This window comes from Crassostrea angulata, chromosome 4 (genome assembly GCF_025612915.1).
Source record: "Crassostrea angulata isolate pt1a10 chromosome 4, ASM2561291v2, whole genome shotgun sequence".
Classification (NCBI taxonomy): Eukaryota; Metazoa; Mollusca; class Bivalvia; order Ostreida; family Ostreidae; genus Magallana; species Magallana angulata.
In genome coordinates this window covers 9,268,437-9,295,803 of record NC_069114.1, presented here as the reverse complement: position 1 = coordinate 9,295,803, position 27,367 = coordinate 9,268,437, and the positions used below count along the sequence as shown (strand labels likewise).

At 34.6% G+C, this 27,367-nt stretch overlaps 2 protein-coding genes and 2 pseudogenes across 2 annotated transcripts; 2 read left to right on the top strand and 2 right to left on the bottom strand.

Annotated features, from left to right (window-relative positions):
• Nucleotides 1-19,256, bottom strand: part of LOC128182335 (RRP12-like protein) — a 33,930-nt pseudogene extending 14,674 nt beyond the window's left edge.
• Nucleotides 3,383-6,893, top strand: LOC128182331 (uncharacterized). The gene is made up of 3 exons (XM_052850928.1): nucleotides 3,383-3,529; nucleotides 3,796-3,928; nucleotides 4,216-6,893. The coding sequence occupies exon 3, from the start codon at nucleotides 4,237-4,239 to the stop codon at nucleotides 5,902-5,904; it is 1,668 nt and encodes a 555-aa protein (XP_052706888.1). The 5' UTR covers nucleotides 3,383-3,529; nucleotides 3,796-3,928; nucleotides 4,216-4,236; the 3' UTR covers nucleotides 5,905-6,893.
• A 186-nt stretch (nucleotides 19,257-19,442) lies between the features above and the next one.
• On the bottom strand, nucleotides 19,443-20,705 carry LOC128180651 (RRP12-like protein; annotated as a pseudogene).
• A 1,992-nt stretch (nucleotides 20,706-22,697) lies between these two features.
• LOC128182329 (uncharacterized) lies at nucleotides 22,698-25,422 on the top strand. Its single transcript, XM_052850926.1, has one exon. The coding sequence runs from the start codon at nucleotides 22,713-22,715 to the stop codon at nucleotides 24,387-24,389; it is 1,677 nt and encodes a 558-aa protein (XP_052706886.1). The 5' UTR covers nucleotides 22,698-22,712; the 3' UTR covers nucleotides 24,390-25,422.
• The last annotated feature ends 1,945 nt before the right edge of the window (nucleotides 25,423-27,367 follow it).

Below are 27,367 nucleotides of genomic sequence, written 5' to 3'. Positions count from 1 at the left end.
AGAGAGAGAGAGAGAGAGAGAGAGAGAGAGAGAGAGAGAGAGAGAGAGAGAGAGAGAGAGAGAGAATGAATGAGAGAAAGAGGGAGAGACACAGAAAGAGAGAATAGATAGGCAACAATAACTACATCTTCATGCACAACACATCTGTACAGCCTAAAGACCACAACCCCCCCCCCCCCTCCAACCAACATTCAGTATCAACCCCCACCCCAACATGTTGATCTATTTTTTTCAATAGTATGAATAAATCAATACTATACAAATATTGACTGGGGTTGAGGGCAACATTGATTATATTAGCCCACGAGGGACGAAATATTGCCCGAAGCGAAGCAGAGGGAATATTTTCGTCCCAAGGGGGCTAATATAATCAATGTTGCCCGAAAACACAGTCAACATTTGTTTTGTTATATGAAGAAACAAACCAAAATTAATAAAGTAATTGAAAACAGATCACCGTAATTTTCTCGGTTCAACAAAGAATTCACGAATTCAATTCTGTGCAAAGTTCATTTCCAAAATATCCTCAGCATCAAACGGTCACTGGTGATATTCCGCCAACTGAAAGAATTAATATATAGATGTTCAACCTGATTTTACTTCACAGTAATTCGCAAATCCTTATATCCTTTATGAAAGCAAACCGTCGCATTGCGCGTCCGTTGTTTACTTGCCTTGACTGACTGTCTATTATGACGTCACCTTGTTTTGGAGTCGCGAAGAGTTATATTTACGTCATTGTTAACGAATCAACTAATCAGAGGTGATTATTTGAAAAAGAGGGAATGTTCTCCAGATATTATTCCTAGCCGGTCAATATCAAAAAAATATTGACCGGTCAATATTTTTCGGACGAGCTAATATTACAATTATTGACTATTCGTCTACGGTATATAGAGTTATATTATACATATATTACATGGCTTCGAGGGCGACATACCATAATATTTGACCCGAGGTGACAGGAAAGCCCTGGAGTGTTATGTCGCCCGATGCCGAAGGCAGAGGGCGACATAACACTCCAGGGCTTTCCTGTCATCGAGGGACAAATATTCTGGTATTGTCGCCCGAGAAGACATGCAATATATGTTATATAACATTTTTAAACATATCAAACTAGGGTTATCAACATATTTATTTAATTCACAAGGCAGAGGCAAATGTTTTTAAAACACTCACGCTTGAGTTTATCACTTTTGTCGTATTTGCCGAATTTTTTTTCATCAATTAAACTATCGAGATCATCTGAATTAAGATGAACAAACCGCAAATGTTGGCCTAACATGTTTAAAATTCGCGGATCTGTTTACGTTTGCTTAGCAACTGGCTCGTTGAATTTCGAACCCGACGTAATTGATATGCAGAATTCTTGCACGCGATGGTGATATTACAGTTTCGGGAAGGCAATATAACTATTTCCTGTGAAATATAACTGTTTCCGGGAGGGCAATATAACTGCTTCCGGTGTGATTCAGCAATGTTTAGGGCATAGTAATAAAATTATCTCATTTGTGACATAACGAGAAAACTTATTCAAAAATGTTATATAGTGAGAATATACTACTGAATATAACAATATATAGTAAATATCTACTTACAATGATTACTGATAATTTCATTTAATTTTGATTATGATAAACAAAGATAGGTTTTGTGGATTAAGTACTTACCAACATGGTAGGTTTCTACATATTAAAGAGTGCATACCTACATCTTCGGTACATAGTCATGTCATATGCATGACAAATTAATTTACTCAAATTAAATGTAAATCTATCATCATAAATATAGAATTGGAACCTAACGGACACTAATATACAATTCCCTTACAATGCAAACTAATCTTAGATAGCTGGACACTGCTAGAATGAAGTATTTTTCCTCACCAGAAACTTTCGGCTTCTCTTCTTTCACTTATGCTCGCTTGAAATGATCGCACTAAAACCGGAAGTGATAATTGGTCTCAAAATTTATAAAAATGTCTTCTAAACTAATATATAATTAGAAACACACATATATATTTTTTTATGTAAAAACTCACAATAAATCATATTCAAGTTTAAATCATAATTTCTTTAATTTAAATTGTTTTTTTTTTAACCCTGGGGGGGGGGGGGGGTGTGATGGATATATCCTATAAAATGTGTTATCAAAATAATTAAACTTGTTGGAAATTAAGTTTGTACACATAAATGAGAAGATGTACGAAAGAAAAATGCACGTTTATCATAATAATTGCAAATGGAGCCTAATATGGGTAAAGTCCACTAATGCATTTTCCATAGGCGGTAATGTTAACGTTTGGATTTATAGATCCGGCCCTAATTTTCGTTCAGCAACGAGGAACCTCTTGAATGAAAGCTCATCATATTGTATCTTTCCTGTTAAAATTTAGTAGTTTGAAGTCAGATTCATTTTCTCAGTTTTGGAAAGGGTGTACATCAACCAGTTTCAATTCGATTTTTCTTCAAATGATAATTCAGTTTTGACACTTGTTTTTAAAATTGCAAATCCTCTTTTCTGACATGTGTCAAGTATTCTGGTTTAAATTGTCCCAATAAATGTGTATACACTCTGCAAGTATAGGGACTATTTTGCTTAAAGGCACTACTTTGTTGTCCTACCGATTCTAAAAATAGCTAGAGGGATATATCCATATACAGCTAGGATATAAACCTACATCAAAATCTGAACCCCTTGTGAGGTCAAATAATCATTCAGGGGCCAATTTAGTTTAAACAATTTTAAAGAATCAGCGATATATAAAAATGCTTCCCCAATTAACTGAATCCCACTCACTCATCTCCTGTGATGTTGAGAGGCACAGCTTCCAGGATGTGCCATGGTCCGAGATAATTGATGGCTGCTCCAATAGCGTGGTCAAGCTCTGCTTTGTAAGGAAATCTGGGACTGTCCCGCAGCTTGCCAGTTGACAGCACACCCTGTGTATAGACACAATACAGGAATCAAGTCAACACAGTCAACACACAGTATGAATTTCACCTTATGGCTGAAACTATTGTTATCAATAACATTGTTCATACTACTTTTGTTTTTTAGTAACTCAGAGTAACCTTAATTAAACTTTTAAATACAAAATGTTGTTTCTAAAATGGATCAGCCCGATTCCTATATTCCTATCTCCCCTCTCCTCCTCCAACACACACAATTACAGAATATTTTTTTAAGTGGGTGCATGTTTTTAAAAAAACAATTAAAGAATCAAAACTGAATGTTTTTTACTGTTTCTCTGTTTTCACCAAATAAAGAATGCTGTTTCTCGTTTAAACCTTAACAATGTTTGACCTAGATTTGAGAGTACTCAGATATCTGATTTTCTGTCCTTGTCATATTACAGGTGTGTACCTGACATTTAAATCTGAATCACGTGATCCTGTACAGGTAGGTGGACCAGGAACAATAAACACCCACGGCCTGCCATGTTTGATTTTGAAGTTTTTCAGTAGCTGAACACTGTGGTTCTGAAGTTGTTTGTAAATGTAATCTCTTGAAACCCTTGAACATGCAGGTATGATTTTTTTTTTTTTATATCAACTGGGTTTTGTCTTCTTAATAAATATATATAAATCTTTTTCTATGACTGGTAATTATTTTTTTATTATTGGGGGAGAGGGGGGAGGGGGCTATATCTCGCTAGTGTATAGATATTAATGATTGAGACCTTCCACATATTCATGTGGGGTTTTTTTCTTTGATTTTGAGAATTTGAGACTTTGATCTTAGAAATAACCATATTGTGTTGACCAAGAACAACAATTTGTCATCTAAATGTAGATTGTGGACAGAGGATGTTGCAACCTTTAAATCCCACGGGTAGCTGGGAGCTAGACCAAGAACAAAGATTTAACACCCAGAACCCGTCATGTTGGGTTGTGACATTTGGAAGTTTACCAGTGTATCTGAATTAGTAAGCTCTTCAATTTACTTATTTATAAATAATCTGACAGTTTAATAGGCTATATCAAGTTATAAACATTTATTTATAATAAGTTGATTGAAACTGTTGTTGATAGATAAGTTCCACCTACAAAAACTTAGCATGTAATGGTATGAATTAATTAATATATGGCATGTACATACTGCATAAAATTAATTGATGTATATTACATTTAATACTACCGGTATTCATGTAGTTTTGACAATACATGTATTTACATGTTCCAAATTCTTATAAATATTGTTCCCTATTAATAGTAAAGAAAAGGATCCCTGACCATGGACCCCAGGAACAGCGCCCAGGATGTTGTACGCTGCACCCTGTGTCAGTACTCTGTGGCCCCCATGTACTGTGAAGTTTGTCATATACATCTGTGTAAAGACTGTGTAGAGAAACATTTATCTGATTCCTCTGTTGTTCATAACGTGGTGCCACTAAAACAATACCTAACCACTCTGAGCTATCCCAAGTGTAGGAAACACCCCACCAAACAATGTGAACTCCACTGTGAACAATGTGTCATTCCTATTTGTGTACAATGTATTTCTTCTAAAAAACATTTAGGACATATACAAGTTGACATTCTCACAACCTTTGAAAGCAAAACTGAAAAGTTGCAAAAAGATTTGCAAGAATTGGAGAAATTCATTTGTCCTAAATACCAAGAGAGTGCATCCATTATCACAGTGCAGAAAGCTGATCTGAGTAAAAACTCCCAGAAATTGACAACAGCAATTGACAAACAAGGAGAAGTCTGGCACAGAGAAATAGACGCCATTATCACAAACCTGAAATCTGATGTGGAGGAAATGGAATCCAAACACCTGCCCATCCTAAATAAACAGGAAGATGAAATCACACGCACCATTTCTGAAATCACACAGACCATTGCTGAACTGAAGAAGTTACTGAACTCCAAAGATGTCTGCCTTGTCTCTGAGTACAAATCCAAGAATGCTGAATTCAGAAGATTGCCTCCTAAACTCAAAGTGTTCTTACCAAACTTTAGACCTCAGGAAATCCACACAGATCAGCTGATCAAACAGTTTGGTTCTCTGTCAGCATTATCATTTACAACAGAGGAACAACACTACAGCATGCCACCCCAAGGAGCCGAGTCCTCTCCCCCAGACCGGTCACTGATGGATGTACCCCGCGTCATCACAGCTATAGACACAGGGTATGAGGATGGAGTATATGGTGTGACGTGTCTGAACGATACAATAGTATGGACGCATGGTATTAACAAAATGATGAAACTCTACAACCTCCAAAGGGAACTAGTGGAGTCCATCCAAACCAAGTCAGGGAACGATCCACAGGACATAGCAGTGACAAGGAGTGGGGATCTAGTTTATACTGATTACATTGATAGAACTGTGAACATAGTGAAGAATACACAGATACAGACAGTGATCAGACTACGGGGGTGGATACCTCGCGGTGTCTGTAGTACCTCCTCTGGTGACCTCCTGGTTGTCATGGACAGTGATGATGATAAACAAACAAAAGTTGTGCGTTACTCTGGCTCCACAGAGAAACAAAGTATTCAGTACGATGACAAAGGACAACCTCTCTATTCATCTGGTGGCATTAAATACATCAGTGAGAACAGGAACCTAGATATCTGTGTGTCAGACAATGACGCCGGTGCAGTAGTGGTGGTCAATCAGGCCGGGAAGCTCCGGTTTACCTACACTGGTCTTCCCTCTACTACCAAGGAATCATTCTATCCACTCGGCATCACAACAGACAGCCAGGGTCGGATCCTGACAGCAGACTATTACAACAACCGTATCCACATCCTGGATCAGGACGGACAGTTCCTCCGCTACATTGACAACTGTCATTTACAGTATCCAGGGGGTTTATGTGTGGACACCAGAGACAACCTCTTTGTGGCTGAGAACACAGGTAAAGTGAAGAAAATCCAATATTACATGTAAATCAATTACCTGCATGAATTAGATGTAAACAAATGAACCAAGTATACATTACATTCTGTGTGTAGATATTACATGTAAAGACAGTGTTTGTATTGCTCCTGAATATACCATCTACATTAGATGAGAATACTGTGTGTGTTTATATTGTATAGGTATTTATCATTACAGATGAAATATATATAATCTGTTATCGGGTCATGTAAGTTTTTCTATATGATGTAAACAAATTGTTGACTGTGTTTACATATATATAACATGTAACATGTACTTTTCCATGTGTATAATAATATTGCATGTCATCAAAATATGTGCGTTTTAACACCAATTTTTCTTTCATATTACATGTAGACTGTCCATTCTTGTATAGTATATGTAAACAAAATGGCCGTGTTTATGTTATTGTTTTCATGTGTATTAAATAACTCAATATTCATATTACAATATATAACCAAACTCTATTTTCATCATTTGATGCATATTCTATAACATGTGAACAGTCATTGTATGTAACATGAAACAAGGTAATGGTCTCTGTATGTTTAACTTAATGTGGTTATCTGAACAAACTTTTTGATACATGTATTATTAACGAAGGTTAATGGACGTGTAGCACTCAACTCTTTACTAACAATGGAGCTAGGCCACAAAGGGACTGATGCTCATTACTTATAAAGAGGAGTGATACAGGTATATTAAACCAAGTAGAATTCAAATTGTTGCTAATTATTACTTACCTTAAATCTTAAGAATTAGAGTAGTTGTGTGTGATTTTTTAATAGCCTTGTTTTCTCTGCTGAATGTTCAAAGCTTCAGAAAATCCACATCCAAAATATTCAGGTCCTTGTTGGGTGTCTTTTCTTTGAGTGTTTAATTTCCTGATTTCCTGAAAATGTATTTAGACAATGAGTATGTGTTGTTTTCTTATACATCATTATGCTATGTATGGATTTTGTGAGTTTTAATCAATAAAACTTTAGCCAGAGAAATAATGTGTTGTGAATTAAACAAAATTATATACATGTTTCTAGTATTTATCATATATAAATGATTAAATATTTATTTTAGCTGTTCATCCACTGACCCCCTTGGTGGGAGACCTGGGGGGGGGGGGTTCCTTACAAACTTACCCTAAAAAATTCAAACTTCTTAAATCCACATTGTAAAGTTACTTAAAAGAGGCCTCTCACTCTCCATCCGCTCTCCTTCCGGAAAACATCTTTATCACTTGGATCGCCATAGGAATTCTTTCTGGATCCGCGCATATGCCATTGAACTGAAACTATTGTCGTATTGATTCAAAGAAACATGAAATATACTAAACATGTTGTGTTATTATCTTGTTCAAAAGAAGTTTGCATGATTAAAAGAAAAAACGTATCTTTGAAGGGCTTACATGTTTAATATTTTATATAATAACTTTCATCTTTGTCAGAAACTTTCGGAACTGTATAATGACCTGATATGTATAATGTCCTGATGACCTGATGGCGTGTGTTTTGTAAAATACTGATTTGAACAGTGAAATAAGAACAATATTTTTTACCTAATTGTATAGATCATACTATTTTCTCTCAGAAAAACACAAAAAATAAATTATAACTTCTTTCAAATTATTTTTACAGAGCAAATAACTTTTATTAGGGGTATAATGTCCTGATTTTTTTGTATAATGACATGATGACCTGATGATTTTTAAAAGGCCATAGCTATAAATTTTAAGCTTTAGGCCTCATTATTTATATTGACATCGTTTGATATGATCATCTAAATGAAAATTCTGAAGTTTGAACAAATATAAATGGATACATTTTCCAATAATCACTTTGATCTAAAACACAGGGTATAATGTCCTGATTTCAGAATGCCCTGATTGACCTGATCAAGTAAATAATGAACTGGATCCTATAATTCTGACAATTTAAGAACGAAGAAAACATTTCAATAATACATACAAATAATCTTATTAAGATTTTTTTTTAAATTCTTGGTTATTAAGACTGTTCGCTCTCTCTCTCTCTCTCTCTCTCTCTCTCTCTCTCTCTCTCTCTCTCTCTCTCTCTCTCTCTCTCTCTCTGAAACAGCTGAATTTTGTATGGGTTTCAGTGTATATACATTTTTTGAAAATACTGAAATACCACATTTTCTTAATATATTTTTAAATTAAATGAGGGTGAAGATTATATGAAATGTGATTTGTCTACTTCTCATTTTCCTTTTTTTTGGGGGGGGGGGGGTAAGTTAAACGTAGGTATTATAGGCTATATATATTCAAAATTATAGTCAGTATAGTATATCTTTTTGATTTTAGATTGAAATGTAAGCCTAAATACATTGCATATGTTTTCTCTGTAAGTTACTAAACTTAGTAAAATTTATATGTAAAACTGAAAAATACACACAATTAGAAATATAGGTAAATACCTTGATCTTTAATGGAGAGAATCAATCTTTTATTGTTGATTTAAAAAAATATAATTCATATACACTCACATGTAATACTTTGAGATGATAAATCTTAGTTTGTAAAAATATTCTGAGGAATTCATACATTCCTCATCCAGAAGTGTGGAAACTGATTTACCAGTACTAAATGAATTATATGTAATCGTATTAATTTTGCATTATTTTATTTCTCATTCAACTTCTACTATAATACACAATAATTTCTGTTTTTGTACCACAATTGTTATAATGTTTATTATACACTGTACGGCAATGTAAACATAAAAAAATAAGGTATGTAACAACTGGAGAGGACCACTTAAGTTTTAAACAGTGTACATGCAGTGGAAACTGTTAATTGCTATCAAAACAAAGGAACCCAATTATGATTCTTGTGGTAAAAAGGTGTGAATAACACCCCAGTAAACCATACATTTATAGAGGTTACTGAATATATACAGAGGGGTACAATCTGTCAAACACTATACGCATCATATATAATCTGACACATATAATACCAGAACAAATAATATATTGAAACATTTCTATATATTAAAAAAAATTATCATAACAAAATAAAGAACATAAAAAAATATATTTTAGATAGCAATATGTGGGTTTATCCCGAATAACTTTAATATTGTCCCTAATTTCATTTATATGATCAAAGAAACATGAACAGATCTTGATTAATAAAGAGTTTATCCTACAAAATTATTATTCAAAAGTTTATAAAGATCCATCTTTTACACAATTTTTCAGATATAAAGCTAAAAAATGGTGTTTGGTAAACTGTTGAAATTTATCAGGTCACCAGGTCATTACCAATTAAAAATCAGGTCATTATAACCCTTGTTTTTTTAACTGCTCAATAAAAAAAATTTAAAGGAATTTTCAAAATATCTTTTGTGTTTTTTTGTAAGAAACAGTATGATCTATATAACGAAATAAAAATATTGTTCTATTTCATTGTACAAATCAGTATTTTACAAAATAAATGCCATCAAGTCATTATACAAAAAATCAGGACATTATACCGCTGAAAAAATTATATGCTCTGAAAAATTTGTTTGAAGAAGTTAAAGATTATTTCTTATGTTTTTCTGAGAGAAAATAGTATTATCTGTATAAATATGTAAAAATATTGTTCTTATATCATTGTACAAATCAGTATTTTACAAAATGCACGCCATCAGGTCATCAGGACATTATACATATCAGGTCATTATACAGTCCCGAAACTTTCGGGGTTTTTGTTATAAGGCATGAAGACCTATTCTAACTGCTGTGCCCGAGTACATGTATGACAACAACACACAGGGGATTTTTTTGTAAACAACACTGCACGCTGTTGAAATTTAAAATAATCCATAGGCCTAATAATATATAAATATAAGATGTATGTATAAACATGATAAAGTACCCTTTAAAAAAAATATCCATCTGCATCCTCCAGACGACAAGTACCTTTTCGTAGTTGTAACTCGAACCCGACCTTGAAATATACACCCCCCCCCCATTGTTTTTAAAGAAATTCCCTTTACAAAATTAACTAAAACAAACATTAATATATTAAAGTTGGTGTTGTTATCATTTGATTTATAGTCAGTTACTAGCTTTTAAATAATATTATCAGAAATATGAGAATGTATTAAATTTAGGATGAAAAAAGGCCTGCGGCTTGCGCTGATCTGGCGGGGGGGGGGGGGTTGTTAGATCATCTGGACCCCCCCTCTCCCCTCAACTAGGTAAATTAAAACGTAAAAGATTAACAGTTGAGTTACGGTAAAAAGGCGTTGGAACCTCTGGCAAACAAATTTATCCCTCGAAACACCCCTTACCCCTTTGGAAACATTATAATGGAAACTTATATAACTGAAATAATGTAAGATACTTATACAAACAGAAAGAAATCCTTACGCCTTTTTACACTACTGAATATAAAGTTGTATTTACATTAAGTCACAGTTGCATGAATATGATAAAGTTAAACATTTATTTATAACACGCCAAGTGGCATAACTCGTATCTTCAAATTAGCTAATTGTACTATGTGTTTTTTTGTAAATACATATTTGATTTCTGAAAGCCATATATACACAGACAAGCTCAAGGTAATATTATCCCCGAGCACCCAAACTCCGTCACCATAAGTAGAAAACCTCCCGCGTTTCTCTGTAAATTATTTTTTGTGGTTTTTATCATTTGCAATCATCAAATATAATCTGAAACAATATAATTTATAAAATTATTAACAAAAATATTTTTATTTTTATTCAAATAAGCCCACTGAATACGACGTTTATCACACGTGCTATCATAACTTATGAACCCAACTCCGTCACCCACATGCTCTATGATATGGCAGGGAATGAAGACACATTAACAATTTAGTTAAAACTCAATTTGTATCTAGGCCAAGTTATAATAAGTAAAAATGGTGCATACAATTTAAATTGTATTTAATTTCATCGAAATGAAATGATCGCCAGAATAAAAAATGGGTCCATGTAACAACAATCACAATGGCCTTTTCAGAATTTATGGATGCCGTTTGATTTATGTCCTTATATATTTCAAATATTTTATATCATTAATTAATATATTACTTATTAGATTATTTATTTATTACATTTTTAGAAAAGTAGCATATTCTAAATAGCGATATACCGGATATGTCTATATACCCTGTATAATGCAAAAGTATCTGCATGAACGATTTGACGTTACCATCAAGAGTAGTGCATAAAGGCTATTGCGGTCTGAAAAAAATGTATTAATTACCTTAATCAAAAATGTATTACATGTGAAATGTTTCATCTTGACCTCTCTAAAAATGGCTGACCACCGTAAATGATCGAATGGGCCCGCATGTCAGAAATATCGATATTTTAGTGCACCCGTAAAAAAGTTTTAGCTGATTTTACACAATTAATGGTGCATAAAATGAACATGGTTTAATTCTGTTATTTTTTGACATATTCTTAAATTTAACCGTTGCAAATTGTTGACATTTGATTAAAGAGTTTTGACATGTAAAAAATGACGTCATAATCGTACTTGATTTCAAACGGCGAGGAGTTTCCCGAAAGTGACGGAGTTAGGGTAGTGACGGAGTTAGGGGGCTATGCGATACCTAAGCCCCTCTAAAATTACTTTAATTCATTGTCAGGGGATCCCGGGAAAAATAAATTGGTTCAGTGTAAATATTGCAATACATGTACATGCATGCATGAATGAATTCAAAATAAAACATTAAAATTCGTTATTATTTTACTTTTATCATTAAAAACCGAGTTATGCTTAGCTTATTTATGAAACATTAAAATATGACTTATAATCAATGTACGGTGCAAAATTCTGTTTTATAGTTATAGTAATCACGAAATATAAAGGTAATCAAAAAGTTTTTTTTTTAAAAGCATCATGCCGAATTTTTTATTTTAATAAAAAATTAATGTTTTCCCATGCATTCTGTTTATGACCTATGCCTGGCGAATATACACAAAATATGACTGATTTGATACACGTGTAGAGTGTTCCTGTTTATTTTTACGTAACGTTGGACTTTCATATTAAGCAAGATATATGTAGAATGAAATTCATGTTATAAACATGCTATGAACTCCAGTAGAGAGAGAGAGAGAGAGAGAGAGAGAGAGAGAGAGAGAGAGAGAGAGAATTCCTTTTCCGCGTGAAGGGGTCAGGGAGATTTTATTTATTATTTATCAGATTTTAATCCATTGGTAATATTGTCTCTCTTTTCTAATAAAAAAGCCGTTTTCTAGAAGAAAAAAAAGGTGGAAGGTATTCAGACGGCGTATATATCCCGTCTCTTATGCTACTAAAATGCAAAGAAGGAGAGTAAAAGACTGTCATATTATAATAAATTCTTTTTTTTTGTTTTTTAGTTCAGGATATATGTTTACAGGTAGCAGTGGTATCATCGTTGGATAAAACTGCACGTGTTTATTAATTTGGGTAAAAACTTACTTGTTACGCTTTTATAAATTAATCTGAAAGCGAATTAGCGTTAATCATTTAAAAAGTAAAGTTCAAACTTTCTTGAATTATGCAAAGTAACCTTGAGTAAAAATAAAAGTTTCAAAATTAAAAGCCGAGAGTTGTTTCCTTTCTCAGGACATAGCCGATCCACTTCCATCGTTTTTCTTTTATCTGGCCAGATATGGCAGCTGTTTGAGTTCTCTTGTACAGTTCTTCGTTGCTGATCCTGTTTGGCCAGAGTATCTTGAGGATCCTACGGAGGCATCTTGTTGAAGGTGTCTAGTTCGTGGGTGATGGTATTTGTCACCTTCCATGACTCAGAACCAAGTAGGAGGACCCTAATTATGTTTGTTTTAAAGGTCCTAAAATCCGTCAGAAAAAATCTGCAAGGATATATAACTCACTACACAATTACATGTAAATATAATTTAACTGAATAAAAAACATAATTGTAAAATGCATATTGAAATATCATAACTTTAATACAATTCAATATTTTTTTCTTTCCATATCAGATAACCATTTTTTCAAATGGTATAATGAACAACTTTTTTCCTAACAACCTTGATTGTTCAGAATGTGAAGTCCGCACTTGAATCACTAACGCAAGAACACATGCTGAACAACATCTTGCTTAAATAGTCAATGAAAACGGAACCAACAGAAAACAATCTGGCAGTAACAAAGCGTGTGAATGTCCAAATACTAATCACATCTTCTTCTTCTTAGCTCCCTTCTTAGCCCCCTTTTTTGCTCCTTTCACTAGATTTGTAAATCGACCAGTCATCTTTGCCTTTTTCCTAAGAAAATTAAAAAATAAACTCTTATCTGAACAGCTGAAATAGGGAATTATTATTCATAATCAAATAAAAATATACACAACAGTTTAAAAAGTTATTGACCATATACTGTAAATTCATTATTCTAAGCAACTACTTGATTCCGCGATTCTGCGAGTATCTAAAATCGTGAGCACCAATATTTGTTATAATTTCATATAGTTCAAAGCTGTCTGAAAAATAAAAGCGAGATTTTAAAATCCTCGAGGGTTGCTTCTCTCAGTTTTACATGAATATTAATTCCTCACATTAAATATGGAATCTACTGTATTTAATGTAATTCTGCAACATTTATATAAGATGAGAATTTGTCTTTATCAATTGCCAGTATCAAGGAAAAAATGGCACACTTTTTGAGAACTTTTCTATCAGATTTCTTGAGTATATTACATAAAAATTTTCAGTAGTCATTCCATGCTTTGGAGCATCAAGTGTTTTACCTCTTGTTGAGAGCTTGGAAGTTGAGTGGGAGGTAGACATAGGGGTCCGGCTTGCCCGTCTTTTTGATGTCCCCTCCAGCTTTCTTGGCTCTGTACTCACTGGCCGGATCATGAGGAGCCGACCGCTTGGCCTTCGCAGTCGGTCTGTGTATGCCCCCACCTCCAGCTAAAGAAAATAAGATCACCCTTAACTTGGAATAGATATTTACAAAATTCTACTAAATGTTTATCATTAAAAATAATGGGTATTGTTTTTTTTTACAAAAAATATGAGTGGACTATTTTTGACTTATGTTACCATGTAATTGTGATGTTCTCAGATGTTTGTTTGCTATGAAAATTTGTTAAAATTTATTTGATTTTGATAATACAATGATGATGGCATTAGTTGGGAGAGCCACACAAAACGTTACCTTTATATTTGGGTGACGGTCCTTCTTCTTCAGATCCCAAATCCTCCACCTTCCTCTTCTTGGTTTTCTGTCACAAAAATGATTCATGTTAAGGTGGCTCACTACACCTTGAAATATTTTCTCAAATCAGCAGAAAATCACTTAATTAAGATTGATATCATAATGGATGAGAAGTATTTTAGTCCAATATGCAAAAAAATGTCCAATTTTGAATGAAAAATTACATTTTCAAAAATTAAATTTAGTAAACATGAACAAAAGCTCCAGGCGGATTCGAACTCATGATCTGCGGTTCAGAAGCCCAATACTTTAACCACTGAGCTACAACGTTATACAACCCAATCGAACGATAAAAACAGTTTGACAAAACGTTTAAATCGCCATCTTGTGACGTAGTGTCTTAAAAAGTATAACTCTAGGTGTAGTGAGGTACCTTAAAATATAATATATGGCAGGAGAATATTTCCTCTGCATGAAACACTTTTGTGATAAACTGATTTCATTATTTACCTTAACATTCTCTGCACCTTGCTCAATGGCATTCAATAAGTTATCTAACTCCTCATCATCACCTGCCATTTTCTCAGGTTCTGCAATAAAATTTAATGATAATAAAAACTGTATTTAATTAAATTAATCAGAATATTACACAGATATCTGCATCTAGTGTAGAAATATTTTTTGGCAAGAACCAGTAGAAGTCTCTCATATATTAAATAGCACGGATCAAACTTTTCTATTCATGAACAACTCTTTAAGAAGGGGGTGTTGGAAATTTTTTTTTTATTCTAACATGCTGTATAACTCTATACAGCTATAAACATGATAAACAGTTTGTGTGACCCTGATTTTATTTATTCTTACATATATCTTGAGACTCCCGTGAACATGATAAAGAGTATGTGTGACCCTGATCTTATCTTATTCTGTCACTATTTCTTGCATCCAAAAAGAGCCTACATGACCCTGATTTTTTTACCTTCCTCGTCACTCGACTCGGTAATGATCAGGCGTCCATCGGGAGCCATCTTAAACTCCACTTCCTTCTTCTTTGTCTTTTGTTCTCTCTTTTCTCCTGGCTTTGTGGCTATCAATAAAATGTTCCAAACATCAATGACGGCCTTCAATTGTTTTTCAACATCACGTGCAATTAAATGCATGTCCACTTAAACATCAACATGGATAAAACACATGGTAATTAAGGTGGAATAACACATCAACACAAAATGGCTGACCGCTGATCGAAACGACATTTCGTTTTATTGAAAGGATTTTATGGACTAAAACAAGTAACTTATTCCATAGCCGAGTGGATAAAGTGTCAGACTTGTGATCCATACAACCCTAGTTGTTATTATACTTCTTGGATTATTATTTTAGATATTGATTTTTCATCCCCAAACTGCAAATTTTTCCGTATTTGACATTTGTATAGCTTATTTATATCATTATATCTTTCATTATCAAAATATTTCCTGTTAATTCAAGTGACTTTTTCTAGGTGTGTTATTCAACTTTAACTACAAGGATTTGATATTTATTTCATTCAATCAATTCTTAAAGTAAATCTTATATGAAAAAGTATGGTTTGTGTTTTGTTTGTCACAAAGGACTTGCCTCATTTTATTTATGCCAGTTTTTCCAACCCCGTAAAACAAAAGCCCCCACTCCCTTAAAATGGAGCATTTCCTGTGACTTACCGAGAACTTTCTTGGATGCACTTGGGTCCAGGAAGTCCATGATGTCCCCTCCTTCTTGTAGCCAGGCCAGTTTAGCCTGAGTTCTGTCCCTTGGTTTGCGTGCCCCCTTCGTCTCTCCCTCTTCCTCAGAGTCAGTGTCCCTCAGAAGGTCATCCATGCTGTTGGAATACAAAGAGATTGAGAGAAATCTTGATGGAGTTAACATTGATGCACTGGACACACAAATATAACAAGTTCACATTAATTTTAAATTATCCTTATTCTATACAGTTATAGCTTTTTCATGAGATTAATACATGTTTTTAAAGTAAGGTTTATTTTAGCATAGTAAGGTTTATAAGCCTCAGAATTATTATAGAATATGATCATTTAATAAAATTTGACCGATCAAACGCTGAGGAAAAATAAAACATTTAATACATAAGATTACATGTATACATGCACAAAGTACCTCTCTGGCTGGGACTTGAAGTGCTCCTGATCACTCTCTTCTTCCGACTCCTCCTCTTTTTCCTTCTTCTTCTTTGCTCTCTCCTGGGTCTTCTTTATGTTTACCAACACCTTGTGAATACTTGGTGGTGAGAGGCCAAAGATTGTCTCATACCTGGAAGCAGTTATAAATTTAAGAATATACTTGTTACTAAACTACAAAATCCTGTATCCATGTACATCGATCTATATATCTACTGCATTAAAATAATTCTCCATTACAAAACATGCCATTCCATGCTTTTAAGCCATTGCACATTATTCCAATGGAGCCTCATTGTAGTTGGTTTAACCTGCATAAATGTACATGTATGTAATAGTACGGTACACACTTAAAGTGTTTAAGGAAAGTGATAAAAAATCCAAATTTTACCCAAATTTCTTGATAAGATTGGCATAAATTTCCTTGGCTTTAAACCTGAAGTGGTGTTTGCAATCCTCTTTCTGTGATACAAGACTAGACATCTAGAAAAGAGGAAAAATACAACAGTGATTCATTCAAATCAGATAGTGCATATCTGAACATTGACACATTAAATAATATTAAGATTAACTTGAGATTTAGTTCCAAGAGCCAAGCTTACAATTTGTTTTAAGTGTGGTGCCAGCACAGTGTCTGGGTAGGCGGAGAGAAGGACCTTCATGAAGCCCACAGCTGCTTTGACCACTTCTCTCGTCTTGGAGGTCAGTAATATACACAAGTTCTCCACGATTGTCTCCAGTAACGAGAAACTGATGGAGGCTGTAGACAGCAACATTTTAAAGTTAACAACAATGTCTTGGTGTGAAATGATACAACTCATGTGAACCAATATTAATAAGTGAAAGATACAATTGCAGCAAGAACAAGATCAGTATGCAATTTATTTTTAATTGTACACTACTTCAGCCGCTGACCTTTGAACTCGAAGAGAATGCGGGTGAGAGCCAGCAAAGTGGAGCTGACCATCTGAGGGGAACCTCCAAGTCCTGCAATCATCATCTGGAAGTAGTCCTCTAGGGCACCTGTTCATGAGAAAGCACTTGTTATTGAGGAGTGAGGACACCTGTCACACCCAATAAAATGAAAACTAGTTACACATAGAGGAAAAAAACCCTGTTATGCAAGTGGTTACTTGGTATTTGTTGATAAATTACTTGTCTCAAGTAAATCTACAACATGAAATTCATTTCTAAGCTCTAAATACATGTATATTCTTAAAGAGACCAACTGAACATAATACCGTGTTCATCTTTATTCCATCGTATCTTGGCACAGCCCATCTCCACCAACAGTAGGTACGAAGCAGAGCGAGCCTTCTCTCCTATCTCTTTGGTGCACAGAATTGCCTGTCAAAAATTCAAGGGAAAAGTAAGAAGATACTAGATAGCACAATACATGTACTACCTGGCCCTAAAATGTCCACAGTTTGTAGAGAAATTTTCTCAATGCATTTTCAATTCAATTTCTAAAATGCATCCTTTTCTAAAAATAAAAACAATTACACTTAACCTTTTCTTGAATTTTTACATGTTTATTAAAAGAAAAAATGACAATTTATTTCTCCTTTTAATACAAAATCTTAATGTCATATCTATCAGTATATAATTATTCATTGACATTGACAATTACCAAAATGTCAATACAAGTATTACATTAAACTTCCTTTGTCATCACCACTTAGACTCCCTTACATTCGTTAGGAAGATTTCTCTTGGAAACCATTACCTTAATGATATTGACATTTACCTCTGGTACAACAGCTAACAAGAAGTCCTTCTGCTCCTCTGGCAATAACTTGAATATGTTGATTAAACAGCGCAGACGAGGCTGGAAACGAAACAAAGTACTCTTAATTTAACCTTGAAGTTTGTTTTGTTTCTTTATCAGAAAACACTAGACAAAGCTTAAAATCTAAAGAAAGTGATCACGAGAGACAGAGAAAGAAAAATTAGAGAGTTCTATACAATAAATATGTACATGTATTTGTCCTCTCTTTATTTTGACGAATTCACCAGCACATTCAATGTCCTAGGGACCAGTGGATATACTTGGTTATATCCGTAATTCGTAATATCCATATAACGAATTCATAATAATAACCAATTCACTATATGCATGTTTTCTTTTACAAGACTATAATTTTTGCTAAATGAGGCTTAAAATAAAAATTCATTAATTTGATATCTTTAATAATCAGATTGTGAATTGAAAAATTTATATGAAAATAAATTCATTCAAATTGTTATGTTAACTGGAAGTGCAAACTTTTTAAAATGTAAATAAATTCGTTATAAAAGTGTTTTGTTATTATTCACCTCTACAGGACACAAAATCAGTTCGCTATATCCATAAATTCCTTGTATCCGAATTCATTATAAACGTTAAATTTTGCACAGATTTGTTAAGAATTTTACAGAGGACTCCAAAAAACTTTACTATCCAAGAATTCACTATATCCGTGTTCGTACTGAACGAGTTTTACTGTATGATAAAACTTTGGCACTCACGATTTTATGTACTTGCGATCTGATGGAAAGCCGTTGAATCGCGGAATTAAGTACTCGCGTAAAATAAGGAATCTATCGTATCTTACCGCTTTTGATGAGGGACTGGAACTAGAGAGGGAGTTGAGCAGCACCCCCTGGATACCGGGGAGGTTCTGGGTAGGGAACCCCTGACAGGCGGGGGAGGGGCTCCCACACAGGTCCTCTAACACTCGGTAACAATTCTTCTGTAAAGTCTTGTCTGTGTCCTGTAGGAGAAACAGACCAGAAAGTAGGAGGGTCTATTCGTAGGTTCACCAGATCACTTCTTGTACCTATCAACAGAAGAACAGCACAAATTAATATATTGGATTTAATCAAATCTTTCACTATTTAAGCCTATGTGAGTAACACAAAACTGTTGACACATTTAAAATATTCAAACTCTTATTTAGTAGAAATACAATATATGGTAAAGGACTGTACATTTCAACTCACTGAAAGAAACTGTGTCACAAGTTGGAAAATTTCCTTCACCCGCATTTCCTCTACAAGAGGTAACATCACAAGAAGAAGACCCAGTAAAGCTTGCCTACAGAAAGCAAAATAAACAACATTAGGACAAATATAATAAATGGGGGTGGTATCTTTAATGTTAACTTTGATTTGGCGAAAATAGCACTACATGTATGTACCGGTATACAACTAAGGAATCCAAATCATCTTAACTTAAAAACCAAAGAATTACTGCATCAAACCTTTTAATGATGAAACGCCTTCTTCATGGAACTTTTCTTTACATTTCTCACAGTATGTGTTCACAAGCTGAAAGAGAGATCAACACAACTCTAATCACAAAACAAGCTATCTAGACCAAATTCTTTTGTTAAAGGATTGTTTAGTGTTTTACACAGATTGTAGTACATGTATTCCACCTTCTAAATCTCATGTCAATCCAAAACAAGAACCTGCATAAGAATGGATGACATTGCTAGTGTAAAATAAATACCGCAGTGTCCACTATGTGTAGGTAACACTTGGTGGTTTCTAGGACAACCAATCACGTCCTTGGTGTTCTCTGGTTCCGTCGTAAACAGGTTGAACAAGATTGGCAGGAAGTTCTTGGCAATTTAAACCTTGCCATCTCTTTCTTGCACTCCTCTGTAAAATAAAATTCCCTCATGTCATTGAAATTCCAATAGATGCTTGAGCATTTTAAGAGCAACGCCCTGTCACAGACTTACATGTACAGGTACATGTACATCTAACAATTTCAGATACTGGAATAAAATCTTGTCTTTTCCATGACATGTAATTTGTTTTATACAGCAATTGTCTCTGAATGTGCCAAAAAACTATCCATATCATGTAACCAAACTCTTCCACAAAATGATTTATTGTTCGTAGCATCAATAGCATCTTGCAATTTCTCTTTACATTTTCATCAACTGTTGCATTAGCATTTTCATTAAAGGAACAAGTCTATTCTAAATCTCAGGTAGAGTTATACAAAAGTGATCTCTAGCTAGCTCTCATAAGAGAGTCACAGTACCTTAAACAAGAAAGGGTTTTTATAGCAAACGGCAACCATTATCAAAACCAAAAATTTGTCTACCTCTTAAACTCAGCAACAGTGCTGGCTTCATGGTTTGAGCCAATTAGTTTATCTCAAAATTGAGATTTCTTAAATTTTTTTTCGGTATTATTTTACTTTAACAAACTAAGCTACTTTTAACAGATAAGTTTTTTTCTCAACCTTACATTTGAGATTTATCTCAAAAAGTTTGTTACTTTATCTTTTACCCCGAATCTCAGCTAAGAAAAAATATCTGAGATTCTCAGAAAACATTGAGCTTAAACAACAGACATCTCACCGTCCTCCTTGCTCTTGTTGATGAGCTTCCTCAGGCCAGACATGACCTCCACCCTCAGGTCTTTTCGCTCACTAATAGTTGACCAAAAGGATCTTACAGATTCCCTTAAAGGACTTGAAAACAGGATAGTCATTATGTATTACCTGTACTTATCTGTGGGTTCACTACAGTTTGAAAGTTGTATTAACATATTGGTTACAGTTTGAGGTTGTATTACCTACATCTGTACATGTATGTATTTCCTGTTGGTTGGTTACAGTTTGAGGTTTGTATTACCATAATTTACAGTGTGAGGTTGTATTACCTCTATGAGGTTGTATGTGTGAGGTTGTGTTATTTGTGTGAGGTTTTGGTACCTGTGTGAAGTTGTATTACCTGTGTGAGGTTGTTATCTGTGTGAGGCTATTACCTCAGTGTGGTTGTGTTACCTGGGTCAAGTTGTATTTCCTTGGTGTGAGGTTGTGTTACCTGTGTGAGGTCTGCGTGTTCACTACAGTTTGAGATTTGTATTAACATATTGGTTACAGTTTGAGGTTGTATTACCTACATGTATGTTTTCTGTTGTTTGGTTACAGTTTGAGGTTTGTATTACCATAATTTACAGTGTGAGGTTGTATTACCTCTATGAGGTTGTATGTGTGAGGTTGTGTTATTTGTGTGAGGTTTTGGTACCTGTGTGAAGTTGTATTACCTGTGTGAGGTTATTATCTGTGTGAGGCTATTACCTCAGTGTGGTTGTGTTACCTGGGTGAAGTTGTATTTCCTTGGTGTAGGTTGTGTTACCTGTGTGAGGTTGTTACCTGTGTGAGGTTGTATTACCTGTGTGAGGTTGTGTTACATGTGTGAGGTTGTATATCCTGTGTGTGGTTGTTACCTGTGTGAGGTTGTTACCTGTGTGAGGTTGTATTACCTGTGTGAGGTATGTGGGTTGGTTACAGAAGTCAGGTAATAGGAACCAGATCTGCCTCTGTAGAGCGTGTGTAAAAAATAACCACACAACCAATCACAATAAGAGCTTTCAACAATCACCAAGACACAAATGAACTAGAGAATATATGCAATTTTTACTGTTTAACCTAATCAGATTAATTGGTTTTGTGTAGAAACCACAACAAAAAAAACTTAAAGAATCTAAACCAATTTTTTACTGTTTCTCTGTTTTCAAATAAAGAATGCTAGCTGTTTCTCGTTTAAACCTTAACAATGTTTGGCCTAGATTTGAGAGTACACGGATATTTGATTTATATGTCCTTGTCATATTACAGGTGTGTACCTTACATTTAAGTCTAAATCACGTGATCCTGTACAGGTAGGTGGACCAGGAAAAATAAACACCTTTGACCCGTCATGTTGGATATTGAAGTATTTCAATAGTAAAACATTGTTGTTCTGAAGTTGTTCGTAAAAGTAATCTCTGGAACCCTCTTTGAACATACAGGTATGACTTTTTTTTATATCAACTGGGTTTTTTCTTCTTGATAAATATATCTAAATCTCTTTCTATGACTGGTAATTTTTTTTTATTATTGGGGGGGGGGGGACTACATCTCGCTATAGTGTATCTATACTAAAGATTGAGTCCTTGCACATATACATGTGGGTTTTTTTCTTTGATTTTGAGAATTTGAGACTTTGATCTTAGAATTAACCATATTGTGTTGAACAAGAACAACAATTTGTCATCTACATGTAGATTGTGGACAGAGGATGTTGCAACCTATAAATCCCACGGGTAGCTGAAAGACCAGGGACAAAGATTATCAACACCCAGAACCCGCCATGTTGGGTTGTGACATTTGGAAGTTTACCAGTGTATCTGAATTAGTAAGCTCTTCAATTTCCTTATTTATATATAAATAACCTGACAGTTTAATAGGCTATATCAAGTAATAAACATTTATTTATAAAAAGTTAATTGAAACTGTTGTTGATTGATAGATCAGTTCCACCTACAAAAACTTAGCATGTAATGGTATAAATTAATGAATATATAGGATGTATGTACTGCATAAAATTAATTGATGTATATTACATTTAATACTACCGGTATTCATGTAGTTTTGACAATACATGTATTTACATGTTCCAAATTCTTATAAATATTATTCCCTATTTATAGTAAAGAAAAGGTTCCCTGACCATGGACTCCAGGAACAGTGCCCAGGATGTTGTACGCTGCACCCTGTGTCAGTACTCTGTGGCCCCCATGTACTGTGAACTATGTCATATACATCTGTGTAAAGACTGTGTAGAGAAACATTTATACGATTCCTCTATTGATCATAAAGTGGTGTCACTAAAACGGTATCTAACCACCCTGAACTATCCCAAGTGTACGAAACACCCCACCAAACAATGTGAACTCCACTGTGAACAATGTGACATTCCTATCTGTGTACAATGTATTTCTTCTAAAAAACATTTAGGTCATATACAAGTTGACATTCTTAAAACCTTCGAAAGCAAAACAGATATGTTGCAAAAAGATTTGCAAGAATTGGAGAAATTCATTTATCCTAAATACAAAGAGAGTGCATCCATTATCACAGTGCAGAAAGCTGATCTGAGTAAAAACTCCCAGAAATTGACAACAGCAATTGACAAACAAGGAGAAGTCTGGCACAGAGAAATAGACACCATTATCACAAACCTGAAATCTAACGTGGAGGAAATGGAATCCAAACACCTACCAATCCTAAATAAACAGGAAGATGAAATCACACACACCATTTCTAAAATTACACAGACCATTGCTGAACTGAAGAAGTTACTGAACTCCAAAGATGTCTACCTTGTCTCTGAGTGCAAATCCAGGAATGCTGAATTCAGAAGATTGCCTCCTAAACTCAAAGTGTCCTTACCAAACTTTAGGCCTCAGGAAATCCACATAGATCAGCTGATTAAACAGTTTGGTTCTCTGTCAGCATTATCTTTTACAACAGAGGAACAAGACTACAGCATGCCGCCCCAGGGAGCCGAGTCCTCTCCCCCAGACCGGTCACTGATGGATGTTCCCCGGGTCATCACAGCTATAGACACAGGGTATGTAGATCTATTCGATGTGATGTGTCTGAATGATACAGACGTATGGACGCGTGGTGGTGACAACATGATGAAACTCTTCAACCTGCAGGGAGAACTAGTGGAGTCCATCCAAACCAAGTCAGGGAACATGCCAAGAGACATAGCAGTGACAAGGAGTGGGGATCTAGTTTATACTGATTACCATGATAGAACTGTGAACATAGTGAAGAATACACAGATACAGACAGTGATCAGACGACAGGGGTGGAAACCTCGCAATGTCTGTAGTACCTCCTCTGGTGACCTCCTGGTTGTCATGGACAGTGATGATAATCAACAATCCAAAGTTGTGTGTTACTCTGGCTCCACAGAGAAACAAAGTATTCAGTACGATGACAAAGGACAACCTCTCTATTCATGTGGTGGATTATATAACAGTAAATACATCAGTGAGAACAGGAACCTAGATATCTGTGTGTCAGACTTGGACGCCGGTGCAGTAGTGGTGGTCAATCAGGCCGGGAAACTCCGGTTTACCTACACTGGTCGTCCCTCTACTACCAAGGGATCATTCTATCCCCTCGGCATCACAACAGACAGCCAGGGTCGGATCCTGACAGCAGACTATAACAACCACTGTATCCACATCCTGGATCAGGACGGACAGTTCCTCCGCTACATTGACAACTGTCATTTACAGGATCCATGGGGTTTATGTGTGGACATCAGAGACAACCTCTTTGTGGCTGAGGACAACACAGGTAAAGTGAAGAAAATCCAATATTACATGTAAATCAATGAACTGTATAAATTATATGTAAACAAACAAACCAATTTTACATTACATACTGTGTGTAGATATTACATGTTAAGACAGTGTTTGTATTGCTCCTGAATATACCACCTACATTAGATGAGAATACTGTGTGTGTTTATATCGTATAGGTATTTATCATTACAGATAAAATATATATAATCTGTTATCGGGTCATGTATTTAAGTTTTTCTATTGGATGTAAACAAATTGTTGACTGTATTTATATAACATGTAGGTTTCCATGTGTATAATTATAGTGCATGTCATCAAACTATGTGCGTTTTAACACCAACTTTTTTCTGCAAACAATTTGTTTCTTTCATATTAGATGTAAACTGTCTATTCTTGTATAGTATATGTAAACAAAATGGCTGCGTTGATGTAATATGTTAATTACTATGTGTATTAAATGACTCAATATTCATATTACATAAAAACAAACTTTCTTCATCGTTTGATGCATATAAGATAAGAGTTTATCTATAACATGTCAAACAGTCTTTGTTTTTTACATGAAACAAGGTAATGGTCTCTGTATGTTTAACTAACATGTGGTTATCTGAACAAACTTTTTGTTACATGTATTAATGATGAAGGTTAATGGACGTGTAGCACTCAATTCTATACCAGCAATGGAGCGAGGCCACAAAGGGACTGAGGCCCATTACTTATAAAGAGGAGTGATACAGGTTTACTAACCCAAGTAGAATACAAACTGTCTTAGCTAATTAGCATTACTTACCTTTAAATCTCAAGATTTAGAGTAATTGTGTGTGATTTTTTAACAGCCTTGTTTTCTCTGCTGAATGTTCAAAACTTCAGAAAATCCACATCCAAGATATTCAGGTCCTTGTTGGTTTTCTTTTGTTTGAGTGTTTAATTTCCTGATCTGATCAGCTGTTTTCCTGAAAATGTATCTAGACAATGAGTATATATGTTGTTTTTTTAAACATGATTATGCTATGTATCATGGATTTTGTGAGTTTTAAACAATAAAACTTACTTTAGTCAGAGAAATGATGTGTTCTGAATTGAACAGAATTATAAACATGTACTGTGGAATCATTAGCATTCGCGGTGGCTAAATTTTCGTGGTATTCGTGGGTAGCCCTCTCCCACGAATTTACATCTGCAATGAAAACTATTAAAGATTTAGTTTACATACTGAAACTGAAAACTGACGCATCCACGAAATTACATCCCCACGACTAAAAAACCCATAATCTACGAAAATTGGCCCCATGAAATTAAATGATTCCACAGTATCTATTTATCATATATAAATGATTAAAGTTATATTCTAGCTGTTCATCCACTGATCCCCCAGCTGGTGGGGGATGTTCCTGACAAATTAAACTTACCCTAAAAATTATAAACTTCAAAATTCACATTGTAAAGTTACCTAAAATAGGCCTCGCACTCTCCATCCGCTCTCCTCCCAGAAAACATCTTTATCACTCGGATCGCCCTAGGAATTCTTTCTGGATCCGCGCATATGCCATCAAACTGAAACTAATGTCGTATTGATTCAAAGAAACATGAAATATACTATACATGTTATGTTATTATCTTGTTCAAAAAAAGTTTGCATGATTCAAAGAAAAATCGTATGTTTTAAGGGCTGACATGTTCAATATTTTATACTAGATGCTGTCATTAGACAGTAATACCCGCACCATGTGTTTGCCCCTAAATAACACTGTTTTGTACCAGTTTAATTAAAAATGAAGGCTATATGCAAGCTCCGGTAATACAATTAAAATTTATAATTTTCATAACTGAAGGATGAGATCCCTTCCCATATGATAATACACATCGTGACATGAGCAGCACTTTATGTGCAATTTGGGGTAGAACTGTTTGCAGTGAATTTTCAGTTAATCAATAATCTTAACATTTTATGTCATAGAAAGTATAATGGTCTACATAATTATTACAAACAAAATTAAAAATTAAATTATGCCCCCTCCCCGTGGCGGTTGCCGGTTTTAGATTTGCTTCTGCGTGCCTACATGAACATCATCGTGAGCACAGATTTAGAGAAGGGGTGGGAGTGAGGGGTCCAGACCCCCCCCCCCACCCATGAAAATTCATTTATATCAATTGTAAAATTACCAAAAATACACCATGGACCCCAATGCTCTTACAGACATGTAAACGCTCAAACCCACTGCGCTTTAATGTTAGGTAACATTATTTGGGGGGTAAATATTTAATCAATATTTAATATACTTTATTTTTATCTCAATAGAAAGTATATATGTACATCACAATATGCAGGTGTCCTGCACCACCTTAAAGCTGTTATTTACCTAATAAAATAGTTGCAGTGTTTTTGAAGAATAGGTCATAAAAATACATGCATGTTACAAATGAATGATCTTTGTCTGAAGTTACGTACACAACACAGGTCTGCATGTCTCATTAGCGGGTACTAGTTTTACCCAGCTCTTCGATTAGATTGGTTCACGTGTATATATACATGGGTGTTGCTAAAACGCGGAACGGAAAATGGAACGGAAAGCGGAACGGAAGGGAAAACGGAAAATCTTATCTAATGTTATTTACCTCATAGATTTGTTAATCATGCTAATACGATATACTTTATGTACCTTTTTAATTTTTTTTTGAAAGATTAGCAATATTAGATTATTTATTCAAGAATATTTATTTCCTCAAAATTAACAGTACATGCATTGACCACTATATTCTGTCCCAAAATATCCTCGATTCACTTTTTGCTGTATATTTATAGATACCTCAGGGTTCAAGCGATTCTCTTTTAGAAGCATTAAACATTCTCATTATTCTTTCTTTAAAACGTCCTCTCTAGCTTATCAGCTGGTATAAATACACGGCTAAAAATAAAGAAGTCTACGGGGTTTTGCATTTCAACAGACCCGGATGATAGTGTTGAAAAATTGTGCAAGGTCTTCTGAGTCACTTCCAAATGG